At 45.9% G+C, this 13,656-nt stretch overlaps 1 protein-coding gene across 1 annotated transcript in view; it reads right to left on the bottom strand.

Moving 5' to 3' along the window:
- Positions 1 to 11,598, bottom strand: part of TOP2B (topoisomerase (DNA) II beta) — a 68,332-nt gene extending 56,734 nt beyond the window's left edge. The window contains exon 1 of the mRNA XM_015408236.1: positions 11,513 to 11,598. Within this exon, the coding sequence (XP_015263722.1) occupies positions 11,513 to 11,598 (86 nt within the window). The remainder of the gene's footprint in view (positions 1 to 11,512) is intronic.
- Between the last annotated feature and the right edge of the window lie 2,058 nt (positions 11,599 to 13,656).

Raw genomic sequence — 13,656 nt, 5'->3', positions numbered from 1 at the left:
GCGCGCGCCCCCATTCACAGCGAGCTGCGGCTCCCCCTCTCACGCCGTCGCGCGCTCACACGCAACCAACCAGACCCCCCCCGGCAAGCGTTCTACAGCGCGCGCGCACGGTCACACACGCGCGCAAAGGGCTCCCTCCCCTCCAAGCTCGCGCTCAGGGCTACTACAAACGTTTTATTGCATGCTCGGCTTTTTTTAAAAAAAAATTAAAATTAAAACATCAAAAGGAGTTTGGCGCCTGAGGAGAACGATTAGGAAAAATCGGTCCGTGCGGATCCAAGAATACGCAGTCGATTTAATCCAGCTGCTACAACGCGGGGGAGGGGGGAAACAACCACCCTGTACGGTTCCGGTGTCGTTGTCTAAAGGCAACGTTGGGCGGCGGCGTAGACGAGCCCGGCTTGAGGACTTCGCCGGCCGGCAGCTGAAAAAGCAGTTGCCTTTTCACCCGCCCGGTCGAGACGGGCCCGAACTAGCGAATGCCGCGAGGCGAATTAAAGGGCCGTCCGGCTAGCGTCCACCGGCTCTCAGGCCGCGCCGAGGGCCCAAAGCCTTCAGACAATAACTGCGCTGCCCCCGTCCGGCATAACCACCACAGCATCCCAATACCTTGGCCCCGTCAGCCAATTACGAGCGAGGAACGGCCACTGAGCCCTGTGCCTCAGCCAATCAAAAAAGCAATAGGAACCGTGCGCGTTTACGTCACCAGAAGTAGCAACAGCCGAGCACAGCCTCCTCTCCCGCTGTCGCGTAGGAAGTTGTGTGCAGTAGAGCTCCCTCCAGCTGTGGGAGTGTCTGGTTCAAGTTAAGGAGTGAGTGGCTGCTTGTAGCACGATCCTGTGTGGACTTAGGAGTGCGCAATTGCTGCATAGGGATCAGCTACTGGCATCATGCAACCTGGTTAATAATATGTCCGAGCAGAAGCGAAGACCCACTGAAATAAATCATCAAGCACTTGTTTTTTGGTAAGCATACTTATAACCGGATAAGAAAACTGGTAAATTTACCCAATATTTGAGAGAGTTACAAATTGTTGCACATTATGTTACCATAGCACACATCTCTTAATTTTTGTTATCTGATCTGAGGGTAGGAAAAAAAATTAAAAGTTGAAGATAGAAAATAAATCATGTAAAGTGTATTATTTGGATGGAAATGCTCTCATACAGTCACAATAAGGACTACCAAGCATATTTGGATATTAAGTGAAACTTTATAGTATTGAAAATGCTGAACTTTTTAATGTTACATTATCATTAAATGAATTGTTTCATATTAATTGTTGCCAAAATATTTACATTTAAAGAAAAAATGCTGGAAAAGTGTATCTGTGTGCAACATACAAAATCATAAGTTTTTTTTCCAGTGTTCTCTCCAGCTAGGGGCTTTTTTAGGAGGGTGCCACGGGGAGGCGGTAGCTAATTTAATCAAAAGTTCCAGAGCAAGTGTGTGTGGGGGGGTAATGCCCAGCATTCACAGTTTCTCTCTCTCCCCGGTAAGCGCATGGAGAAAACATAGCTGGTGATTGGTTGGATGCTCACTGTCGGCACGCGACAGGAGTGATGATGGCTGCAGAAGCAGCAGTGGAAGCGGAAGGGGGGGATCCTTAGCAATGCCCAGGCCATAGGAGGCCTTCCTACTTCTCCTCTCTCTCCTAGAGACAGAAGGATCCCTGAGAGCCTAGACCCGCTCCAGCCTGCAATGCTTGCCAGGCACCAGTGCTAAGCCCGCCCACCCTCCCCCAGAGCACCGCGTCACTTTCCATTGCAAAGCTAGGCAGGGTGAAGCGGGCGGAGGGCAGCAGCATCCAGGAGGGGAATGCCGGGGAAGGGGAGAGGAAGATCCAGGGTGGGGGGGAGCAGGAAGAGCCAGTCGGGAGCTCTCAACAGGATGCTCTCCCCAGCCCACCCACCCAGGCTAGCCCAGTAAGACCTCCCACCTGCCCACCACCACTGCACCGCCGGGCAAGCCAGGCACTTCCTGCTCCTGGGTCTGCAGCTGCCTCCGTCGCTGCCACTGCTGCCGTCACTGTTCTGGACGTTGCTGGCCACCAGGGCCCAGCTGGGGGTGCTGCCGCTGAAGCATTTCTGAGGCTGGTAGTGGAGAAAGGCCAGTGGGGAAGCAGCCGAAGGAGCTCAGTTGTTGGGCAGCCAGGTTGGAGGCAGTGCAGCGCAGGTGGCCAGTTGAGGCATTTTGGGGCCAGGCCAGGAGGGAGGTGGCCCAGAAGAAATGTGAGGAGGCTGAGCCCCGTGGGCCCCACGTTAGCTACGGGCCTGGTTCTCTTAGATTTCACTATTTTCCTTTAGAAACATCATGCTATACATTTTGAGTAAGAAAATCTGCCCTAACATGCATTTTGTCAGGGGTTTTTGTTGGGTTTTTTAGTGCTCCTCAAAATTTTCCCAGCATTTCTGTTGGAAAAATAGGGGATGCTTCCCCCCCCAGGCATTCACATCTCTATTCGTGGCCCAGTTGTCAAGAAAACAAGAGAGAATCTGAGGCCAACATTGCACATGCCTTGTAGAGCGTAACAAGACTGAAATGCAATTATAAATCAACATTCTTGCAGAGCTATCAGTCAGTACAAAGTCTGCTTTTCTGTTTTCCACATGTGCACGGCCAACAGTGGGAGAAGGACTGAAAGGCACTTTAAGTTAATTTCGTCTGTTTTTTCTCCCCCTCAGAAGTTTTATTCATGCTGAATTTGCCATAAATAGTTGGGCTGCACTTTTGGGTTTAACAGAAACAGGGCTTGTAAAACGGAGCTCTTCCACCAGGTCTTCGATTAGGGAGCAGCCCCTTTCAACACTGAGGCCCTGGCCCCAATACCAACACCAACTTAAACATTGTGATCAATGGCCTGGTAAAACTCAGACTATGACGGTAGCTGACTGTTTTTGATGCTGTGAATGCCGCCATCATCTATGAATTCTACTAGCACTTTATGATATATTTTATTATTATACTGTTGTGGTTTTATTTAGTTCTGTTTTAGTTGTTTCAACTTATTGTGTGTAAGCAGCCCTGAGCCTGCCTTGCCAGGGATGGCAGGATACAAATCAAATAAATAAATATAAATAAACAAACAATGGGCCTCATCCTCTGTCTTCATCACTGGACCTTTCCCTAACCCAGATAACATAGACCCCAGGCCATGTTCAATTACCAGAATCTTTTATTTAAACTGTTGTTAATTCTGGAAGACCTTTAGTCTGATTTTGTAAATATTTAAAACTAGGCCTGACACTCTAGGCCTGAGCACCTTTACTTACAAGTAAGCCCCAGTGATTTCCAGTGATCCTTCTTCCAGGTTTGAGATCATTGATGATATAATTTTAACAATCCAGTATTGTGGCTTATTATTACACTAAGTGGTCCCTGTTTTGTAGTTTTAATGCTAAATTATATTTAATGCTAAATAAATAAATAAATAAATATTGTAATGTTTCCAGTCATAATGGGTGGTAAGGAGATGTGATGTATGTGTGTTTGTATACCTAGTTTCTGGCTTACTCCTCAAGGCCTGTATAGGAAGGACCTCACTTAGGTTGTGTTCTCTGTGTGCACACGTGTGTTGGTTGCAGTCTCCCAGAATGTGTTAGTATTCTCCATCTATAAGTGTTCTCCCCAGTTGGATGTAATAGACAACTGTTATTGAATCTATCAATAGTCTCCTTTGTGCTGACTACTGAGCAGGCCCAAAGAGTGAGGCCAGGCCATGTGCGTCATAAAATGTAATGCCAGGTAGCAGAGATATAAACTTTATAAAGATAAAGAACCCAAACACAATTAAAGATTTTTAAACTTTAAATAAAACATGCTTAAAACACTAACACTCTTGCAATATTGTACATTTAACAGTCTCTGATAACTGACATCTCTTGCTCTGAATTATTGCATCAAAATGTTTGTGCTGTAGCAATCCTGAGTATGTTGTTCAGGTGTGTATCTGTAAGCTGCAAACCTACTTTTGATTTATTGACGTTCATTACAGGAATCTCATGCTCAGTGTTCTGAGCCTAGGACCCTGGGGAAAACATGAAATGGCTGGGCATTGCAAGCTTTTGTAAATAAGTTGCTTCATGTGCTGGTCAAGAACATGAGAAAGCATCCTGACACAGACTGAGGGTCATGTGTTTGTCTACAAAACTGTACTCTTCCCCAGAGAAATAACTACCACTTCCTACAAAGGAAATGTCCTGAGTGAACTTGGTCTGGACACACACTCTCAGCCTAATCCACCTCACTGGCTTGTTGTTCCTCCTCTAAAATACTTCACATTGCTTTCTTACTGAGGAAGACTGGATCATGAGGGCATGAATTCAGTGAAAAGGGAGAGGGAACCCAGTTGCACCCAGGAGAGCCCTGGCATAAGGAGCCCAACAAAACACACACACACAGACTGTAGCAAGGCACACAGAAGCTTATACCTTGAACAAAACTTTGTTGGTCTTAAAGGTGCTTGGTATTTCTCCTGTGCAATTGAGGCAGTCCAGCAAAGCAAGCTCTCCTTCATTCCCTCCATCCTTTTAGGGAGAAGCCTTACACAGTGGAAGGGAAGAAAGGCTTTCCTTTGTCTCCTGTATACAACCGAGGCAGCCTGGCCAGGAAACCAACTCTGGCTCGTTCCCTCCCTCCCCTGGGAGAAGCTTCAGAAAGTGCTTTACCAGACTCTCTCAATTGCACAGGCTTGCCTATCTGTCTCTCCTGTGTAATTGAGAGAGTCTAGTAAAGCAAGATGTGACATGGCAGCTGCAGAAGAATTGGAAAATGAAGCAGAAAACAGCCAGGTCTTTGCAGGCTGGATTGGAGCCCTCCAAAGGCCTGATCCAGCCTGCGAGCCGCATGTTTGACACCCCTGATTTATGATATAGTCATGAAACTGCTTACCTGCAAGCATCTCTGTAGAAGTCAGACAGAATGATCAAAAATATACTTGAGCATGTAAAGTTGACAGGAATTGAATGTGTATTAGGCAGAATACCTTGAGGTGATAAGCATAATATGAAATGTCGTGTTTCCTCTAATGATTCTCTAACAAGCCTATAGCTATCAGCTACATCTTTCTGAAACATGGTATCCTAATTGAAATACTCCCAAATGACAGAGGAATGTCCACAATCTCTCCAGATAAATTACTCCAGCAAATAGCCTGCTTCATTATATACAGTGACCTTAGTACTCCAGCAAATAAACCTGTTGATTGGAAGTAAGTTCCACTGAATTCAACGCAGTTTGCTTTGCCAGGAATGCTTAGGATAGAGTTGTAAATGTCTTTTTGTTTGATCAAACATGGTTTGTTTCATGGACATTGTACTGACATATCATGCACCTTTATCTCCTCCAACACCAGTGAATGATCATTATGGCCAGCTGCAATAGGGAGTCTAGTTTAGGCAGCATTGGGGAGGGCAGGGAACATGATTTCATGATGGCATCTGAAGCCATTCAGCCTCCTTGCTAGTTAAAAAAAGGCACTTCACTGCAGTAGCAATGGGAAAAAACAGTATTGTGCAGGCATGGATTTGTGAAGCCTATTGCACAATGCTCTTCTGCCTTCCCTGTTTCAAGCCAAAAAGGTTCACTAAAGGAATTCATGCTCAGCCTTACTTTCCACCCAGCCTTGATGGGCCTTCAGCTAGTAAACTTTACCAAAAAACCCCCCACAAAACAAAACCAAAAACCAACAATGAAATTGTTCTGCAAGTCAGGATTATGACATCCATTCCTGTGTGCTCTATCATCAATAGAAATGTCAATGATTTTGGACTGAATGGAACATTCAGCCAGAAATAATGCATACGGGGAATAATTTTGAAACTGTGTTCCTAATGGTTTGCAGTTTTCTTTGCTTAATCCTACAGTCCATAATTTCAGATGTATTCCCTACTATAGCAAAGAACCAAACAATAATTTCAGGGAACACAAGGTAGCATTAATTGCCCAGTTTTTCTTGCTGTCTTGTTGCTTCCTAGTTGTATATGGACACCGCCATATAAAAAAGCAAGATTCAAGGTGGAGCTCCTGAGTCAACAAAGGTGTTTAGACATTAATCCTAAAAATAAGACATCTGCATGTTCATAGTTTTATCATTATTAGGGTGCAAGGTAGGTTGTAGTAGGAGTGTGATGAAATATGTTCATGAATGCAAGAGACACCAATTTTGTGTTATCCATGGCACAAAGTCAAGAACATACTTTGTTCAGTTACAGGTTAGTGCATCAAACTAATGAAATCACAAACAAATCTGTAGTCAAGGCACACTAAATAAATGCAACAATAATTATCTAGAAAGCAAAGTCAATAATAATGCCAAACTCATATATATTATTGTAGAATCACAATCATAAGAAAGAACAATTATCCAAAAGTGGGTGGTAACAAACTCAAACGCACAATAAGTCACAGCATATCTTAGAAGCAGCAGTCCTCTTTCATAAATAGAACAAGCACCCAAAGAATCAAAAATTTGTTTATATAAATATCACATGTCCTTGACTTGAAGTCCAAACATCTACATATTGTGGCTTGTAGTAAATAAGATCCGTTTCAAGTAGAAACTACGCTGTTCTGGATAATATAATCAGCGTTTCAGATTTATTCCTTCATCAGGTAAGTCTTCATTAACATACAATGAATACACATGTATAAGTGAGGTCCTGATCAAAATATTACAGTTAGACACAGCTCCATATCGCATGCAAATTGGAATTACCTCTCCTCAATCCAGACCAGACTGAGGTGCTGTTGGTCAATCACAAAGCTGCTCAAGTGTTGAGGAGTCAGCCTGTTCTAGAAGGGGTAGCACTTGCCCTCAAGAAGGTTCATCGCTTAAGGGTACTGCTGAATCCTGGCCGTGGCATATAGTATCTTTTATCAGCTTCAGCTGGTATGCCAGCTATGGACATTCCTTGAAAAAGGGATCTGGCCATGGTGATCAGTGCTCTGATTACATCCAAGTTGTATTACTGTGATATGCTGCATGTGGGGATGCCTTTGAAAACTGTCCAGAAACTTCAGCTTGTCCAAAATGCAGCAGGGGCAGAGTACAGGGATGCTGTCACCCCAATACTGAAAAATCTGAATTGACTGCCCCCTTCTGGGCAAAATTCATAATGTTGGATCTTTTAAAGCCCTAACATGGCTTGGGGCCGAAGTACTGAAGGATCACCACCTCCCATATTGTCCAGCCTGCCAGTTAAAAACTGCCTCACAAGTCCTGCTCTCTGTGTCCCTGCCTTCAAAGGTGAGGTGGATGGCAACCAAAAATGGCTTTATCAGTTGTGGCACCAATGATGAACTGACCTCCAAAAGGAGGGTGCTTAGTGTATCAGATTCAGAGAGCTGGGAGATTAGGGGTTAATGCATCCTGTCAAGCACAGTTTGATTGATATGCTGCGTGCACCCCCTTCTCTCTGATTGGTCACTGCCAGCTGAGGAGAGTTTTTAAAAAGTCTTGTCAGTCTTGTCAGAGGGAGTCAGTGGTAGGTTGGACTTTGGTTTGCTAGTTGCCCGTCAGGAGGAAACAGACAAGTCACAAGAAGTGAAGGAACACAACTCCTTGCCCTTAAACATTTGAAGAAAAGTTCAGAAAATAGAACGTAAAGTCTAAGTGTCAGCCTTAGCTGAATTCTGTTTATTCACAGTCTCCAGAACTGGGATTTGGGTTTGGCAGAAGAAACTGGACAGGAGGTTGGAAACTGGCTGTCTAGCCAAACAGAAAAGGATTATCGCTCCTAGAAAGAGGAAGATATTTCTTACCCAGTTATTCAGAGGGTTCAACTCAGAAGGGACTCCTGGTTTGTGTGAAAAGGGAAACAGTCTTAGATTTCTCAAGATTAAAAAAGGAAAAGTTATAATCCCACAAGGAAAGTATTTAAATACAGGAAGAAAATACTTTCCTGGAAACTAAGATAGTTTTATGAACCTTTATTAAGATACATTGTTGCTGAAAGAAATCTCCAAGACAAACAAACCTATCACAGTTAAGAATGGAGTCTCTAAGTCACGGGAAGGATGGGATATACATTTCTATAAACATCCAAATTTACCTCAACTTCTCACACCCTGCCCTATTCCTAACTCAGCTATGCCTGTTCAATAAAATCGAACTTTCTGTTTGAACTTTACTTTGTGTCAAGTGCCATTTCGAAAAGGGATTTATAAGAGGGCTCCTGCTGAGTTTCAAAAATCTCTGGCTTTGGCAAAAGCTAAATAACTTCTCTATCACAGGGTGGAATACACAGAAAGTTATCTCTCCTATATAATAATTCCATTTTTGTCTGGCAACATTTGATGCGTGCTGAAATCAGTTGGGTGCCTGATCTGCCACTCAGAACGTCTGCCAATCCCCTGACTGCACTGGGTCAGGATGTCATTGGCTCCGTTGCTTCACTCCCACCCACAGAAGCCCGTGAAAATTTACCTCAGACTGTGCCCGGCTCCCTCAGAAGACGGACACTCCGGCCCTCCTGCTTTGCTCTGCTGCTCTGCCGTACCCAGCCTCAGCCTGCGCTGAAGCCGGTGCCTATGGGCAGTGCATGCCGATGCCTGCCCCTGTCTGCTGCCCAATGCTCATTTAGGAGGAGGAGCCGTACTCAACCTGCCCCGCTACAGATCCACCAATGCTCCAGGTAGCTGCCACCAAGCGGCCTACCAGGAAGGTGGGTGGGAGCCGGGGAGTCATGATGCTGTACTGAGGGAGAAGGGGGAAGAGGAGGCGGAGTGGGGGTTGGCGGAATGGGGCCAGGAGTCCTGCTGCTGCTGGGGACCCAGGGACACCTGCTGCTGCCACTGCCAAAGTTTTCACTCGCCAAGCACCCGCCCACAAAGGTGGCTGCTCTGGTCCTGCCCGGTATCCGGCGGCGTGGGCGGTGGCGGCAGAGGCGCGATATGCCCAGCCCTCCATGTTGGTGCCGCCCCACTCCCTCCCTCACTGTCCACTTGGCTGGGGCAACTCCGCGGTGGCTCCAGGCCCCCCATGCGGTGGTAGACGAAGTGGGGGGGGCAGCGCTGTGGCAGAGCACAGGCCACAGTTCAGCCCGCCAGATGGGGGCTGGTGGGCTCACCATCCTGCCCAGAGTGACGCCTGGCCTCCCGGCCACAGCAGCAGTTGGCACAGCACAGCTCCTGTCCTGCGCTGGGCTGGCCATGGCACTTGGCCGCAGCTGTCGGAGGGCAACTGCTGCAGGCCGCAGCACTCTCCCAGACCCTCTCTCTAGAGCAGGGGTCCTCAAACTTTTTAAACGGGGCCAGTTCACTGTCCCTCAGACCGTTGGAGGGCCGGGGGTCGGGCCGGGGGTGGAGTGGGGGCCGGGCGTGGGGGCGGAACTAGCCGACCATCCTGCCCCCCCTCCTCCACAAAGCCACGCGGTGCGGAACTGAGAAGAGGACCACATCATGTGCTGATTGACTTGAGCCCTGATTGACTTGGGCCCTGAGTGCGGTGCACATTCCACACATGCGCACTGCGGGCCCAGGACAAGTCGGCTGCTAAGCAGGACAGGCAGCGGCGGCAAAAACACCCGGCGGGCCGGATAAATGTTTTCGGCGGGCCGCATGTGGCCCGCGTGCCGTAGTTTGAGGACCCCTGCTCTAGAGCTTCTTTCATTTATTTCCACAACAGGCCTTATTACTAGTAATTCTATAATTCAAATATGCTACTAAGAGGCTGCTCAGTCAGAGTGGGGAACAGTGTTTTGGAGGGAACATCTGCCTCACAGAGAAGAAGAAGCAGGAGTCCGTCATAGCACCTTACTTAGGAATACCTTAGGAATGCACACTGCTTTAGTGTGCTTTTGCTCTGAAAACTCTTATTTTAAGATGCTTAGTGGCCCACATTTTTATACTGTGGCTGGGTTTTTAATGCTGGATTTTAATAACTTCTAATGTTTTGTTTCTATTATGTTTATTTTGTAACCCACCTCAGGCAGGTTCTACAGAAAGGCAGCATAAGCATTTGTTATATAAAATAACAAGTGCTGCACTGAGGACAGGAACCAGCCAAGTTCAAACAAAAGCTTTCAGGAATCATCCAACCCTATTTTTTTTCTTGTTTAAGTAGGTTTCAGTGCTGCATCCTATCACAATCGGTTGTGGTTGCTAACCTATCTGTATTTAGATAAATCCCATTGAACTCTTAGAGAGGTCTGAGAAGCACCACCCCATCCCTAACAGTCAGGATAGCACAACACTTCCAAGGACATCTCAGTCCCTTGCTGATTACAAGTGGGGAGAGAACAAGATTGCTGCGAGCAGTCTAGAGGCAGAGGCTTTTTTAAAATGCAAAGCCTCTGCCTCTAGACTGCCCTAAACATGAGCGGTGGTAGCAGCATGGAAGGGGAGGAGAGCAGGAACCTCTTCCTGCTACCACTGCTCAAGTCAAGCACGGGCAACAAGGAGGAGGAAGCTGCCCTTGCTGTCACCTACAGCTGGTTCATCACCCAAGATAGCAAGCACCTGCTTGGGGCACCACAGGAGAAGGCAGTTGTCCTCAGATGTGAGGTAAGCTATAATGCAAATAACTGATGGATGGTTCCCAGGGTCCTTTTTTTCATGAATGGGACCCAGGATGATTGCTCCCCAGGATCTTCCGTGTGAGGCAGGCTCCATAGCAAATGTATCTGCAGCTTTCCTTCCAGAGATGGACCCCAAGAGGCCTACCTGCATCTTATCCAGAATCCATCCCTGAAAGGCAGACTGTAACGTTGTTTGCTCTGCAGCTCACCTTGTATGGGAAATCCCAGACAGGCGGCAACAGAAGAGCAGGTGCAGACCTCCTCTCTTGCTGCCCATTCAGGATTCATCCATATGAGGCAGAAGTTTCAATCACAGTCCTGAGGGACGCAGGAGAGAACAGCTGAGAGGTGGCATTCTGATTTCTCCCAGACTTCTGGTTGTTTCCCTGAGCCTGGCACAGATACAATGAGAAGGTTTTTCTGGGGTCAGGTTTGTAACATGCCACCATCTCCCTCTCTAGACCATGCAACATAGCTTGTCTGGGCTGCAACTCATGTTTCTGCTTCTCCAGGTGCAGGTAATGGGTCCTCACTCAGAAAGTCACATACACTACTCTTTAATCCACACACACACACAGGCCAGATGGTTTATATCTGTGAAGTATTCATCAAAGGCTGCTGCAGTACCATTACTTCAGTCTTCTCAAAGTGTCTAGTGCTAACTTTTAAAGGAAAGATAATAAAATGCAAGGCTTTAAAAACATCCAGGCTAATGCTTGTAAATGTTTCATTTCCTATTTTCAGTCATAATTTTTGGCTCTGATGTGCAGCCATATGGATACTTCATATTCTCCTCCCAATCTACACACTAGTGGAGTCTGATAGACAGCCTGCATTCTTTGACCATACTTTATTAGGAATTGTGGTGGAACAGGCCTGCTCAGTCCTGCAGGCCCTGTTCCACCCTGATCTCCAAGGTTTTCCCAACACCTGGAGAGGCTTTTCTTTCCCTCTGGGGTAACTACTGCCACCACCTGACCTTTGTAAAAAATTACCTGTTGGGAGTTCTGAGGCCTGCCAAGTTCTGAGGCCTGCCAAGTTCTGCCTTTGTGTCTCCTGCTGCCCAGTGCCTGATCACCATGGTGACCATTTACTGCCTTGTACAGTGCTGGAGGAATAGCCATTTGCCAACTGCCTGTCTTCCCCCTCCGGGCTCCAATTAAAATAGTGTGTCCAAGACAGTGGAGGTCTGTGCAGTACAGAGAACCCCTACCAGCATCAAAAGTTATAAAACATTTATTAAAAAGGAAATGTTCACAAGCATAATTTTAGCACAGCGCCAATCTGAACAAGGGATTCAAAAGAAATGGGTAAAATGCAATTCCTCTGTCCCTTTCTCTATATACATACCCTATCAGATGTTAAAATATAGGACAGGCTCCTTAGCTTAGGAAGTTACAGATCTCTACAGAGTTACTATTACCTTGAAGTGTCATGCAGCTCTTCAAGCCAGCACATGGAGAGCCAGCATGGTGTAGTGGTTAAGAGTGGTGGACTCTAATCCAGAGAACTGGGTTTGATTCCCTACTCCTCCACATGAAGCCAGCTGGGTAACCTTGGGTTAGTCACAGAACTCTCTCAGCCCCACCTACAGGGTGTCTGTTGTGGGGAGAGGAAAGGAAGGCAAGTAAGCTGCTCCGAGACTCCTTCAAGTATGGAAAGTGGGGTATAAATCCATCTTTTCTTGTTCTTAATGGCTACCTCCTCCAGACCTCAGTTAAGAGTTCTGTCTGCTCTGATTGACTCAGCACAAAAAAGAGCTTCCTCCTTGCTTTCGGGAGTTTTATCGTCTCTCTTTTCCCAACCTACTGACCCAATCAGGCCAGATCAAGGAAGCTTTTCCTGACGTCTCCAGAAATGTCTTTCTGAAGTCTTTCTAGTCTTACTTCCTCCAAGTCTCTGTTCCCTGCAGGGGTGGGTGGTGGGTGGGGGGGGGGGAACAGACCCATTCAATCATCTCTAGCTAGACCTATTATCATTTGTATGTAGGGTTGCCAAGTCTGGGTTGGAAAATACCTGGAGACTTTGGGGGTGGAGCCAGGAGAGGGCATGGTTTGGGGAGGAGAGGGGCCTTAACATAATACAATGCCATAGAGTCCACCCTTCAAAGCATCCATTTTCTCCAGGGGAGCTAATCTCGGTCAGCTGGGGATCAGTTGTAAAAGCGGGAGATCCCCAGGCCCCACCTGGAGGCTGGCAACCCTATTTGTATGAAGGTAGGCTGAGGGAAGTCTGGAAAGAAATTGAACTGATTTCTCCCCCTCCTGCCTGTTCTTTGACCAGGGAGATAAAAAAAAACTTTTAAAACTCAGAGTGAAAGTTTTGCTCATTTCAAACCTCCAAAGAAAAAATGCATTTCTTCACATGAATCAATAATTTCTAAAATTACTATCCTAGGGGAAAATTTCTTCATCATGTATCAGATTGCAAAAAGAACAGAAAAGGATGTAAAATATCAAGGCAGTTTAAGATCAGCTTTTTGAAGTAACAAACAAACCGTTCACACGGATTATCTTTTCTAAAAATAATTCCATGAGATGAATCCTAGATTCTTCACAGATCTGTTAGCAATATATCAATTACCTGTTTTGATTAGACTGTCCTCATCATTTGCACTAGTATGATCAATCTGAATTCAAATACTTATTTACTTTAAAACATCTATATGCTGCTGTCCACCTTTAACCCGAGGATCTTGACCCAAAGCAGATAACATTATATGAGGAAAAGGCCTTGGTTTTCTCTCAGATTAAACAAAACTGATATTCAAAGTGCAATGTCTTCTTAAAATTCGGAATGCTAACCATACATAGGTGAATCTATATGCTCAACATTCTATGGATGGATTTAGAGAACATATTAATATAATAATTACAATTACCATAGAAATTTCTTCACACATACATTCACCACCATATAGGCCATTGCTTGCCAAGAATTCCTTTTTAATGTTTAGGTAGGTCAGTCAAGATAGTCTGTGAGTTTGTGTAAGGAAAAAAAATGGACACAGCCCAAATATTAAAAATGGCAACATTTCAGAGAGAAATTCCTATAATGAATCATATTTAGGACTCCTTTTGGAGACTATTAGGAGCAGAAGCACCTGATTATAAGGCCCGAGCGGCAAGCAGCGAGGCCC

This window comes from Gekko japonicus, unplaced genomic scaffold (genome assembly GCF_001447785.1).
Source record: "Gekko japonicus isolate JY-2015 unplaced genomic scaffold, Gekko_japonicus_V1.1 scaffold217, whole genome shotgun sequence".
Classification (NCBI taxonomy): Eukaryota; Metazoa; Chordata; class Lepidosauria; order Squamata; family Gekkonidae; genus Gekko; species Gekko japonicus.
The sequence above is the reverse complement of the archived record's forward strand: the minus strand, read 5'-3'. Positions and strand labels throughout refer to the sequence as shown.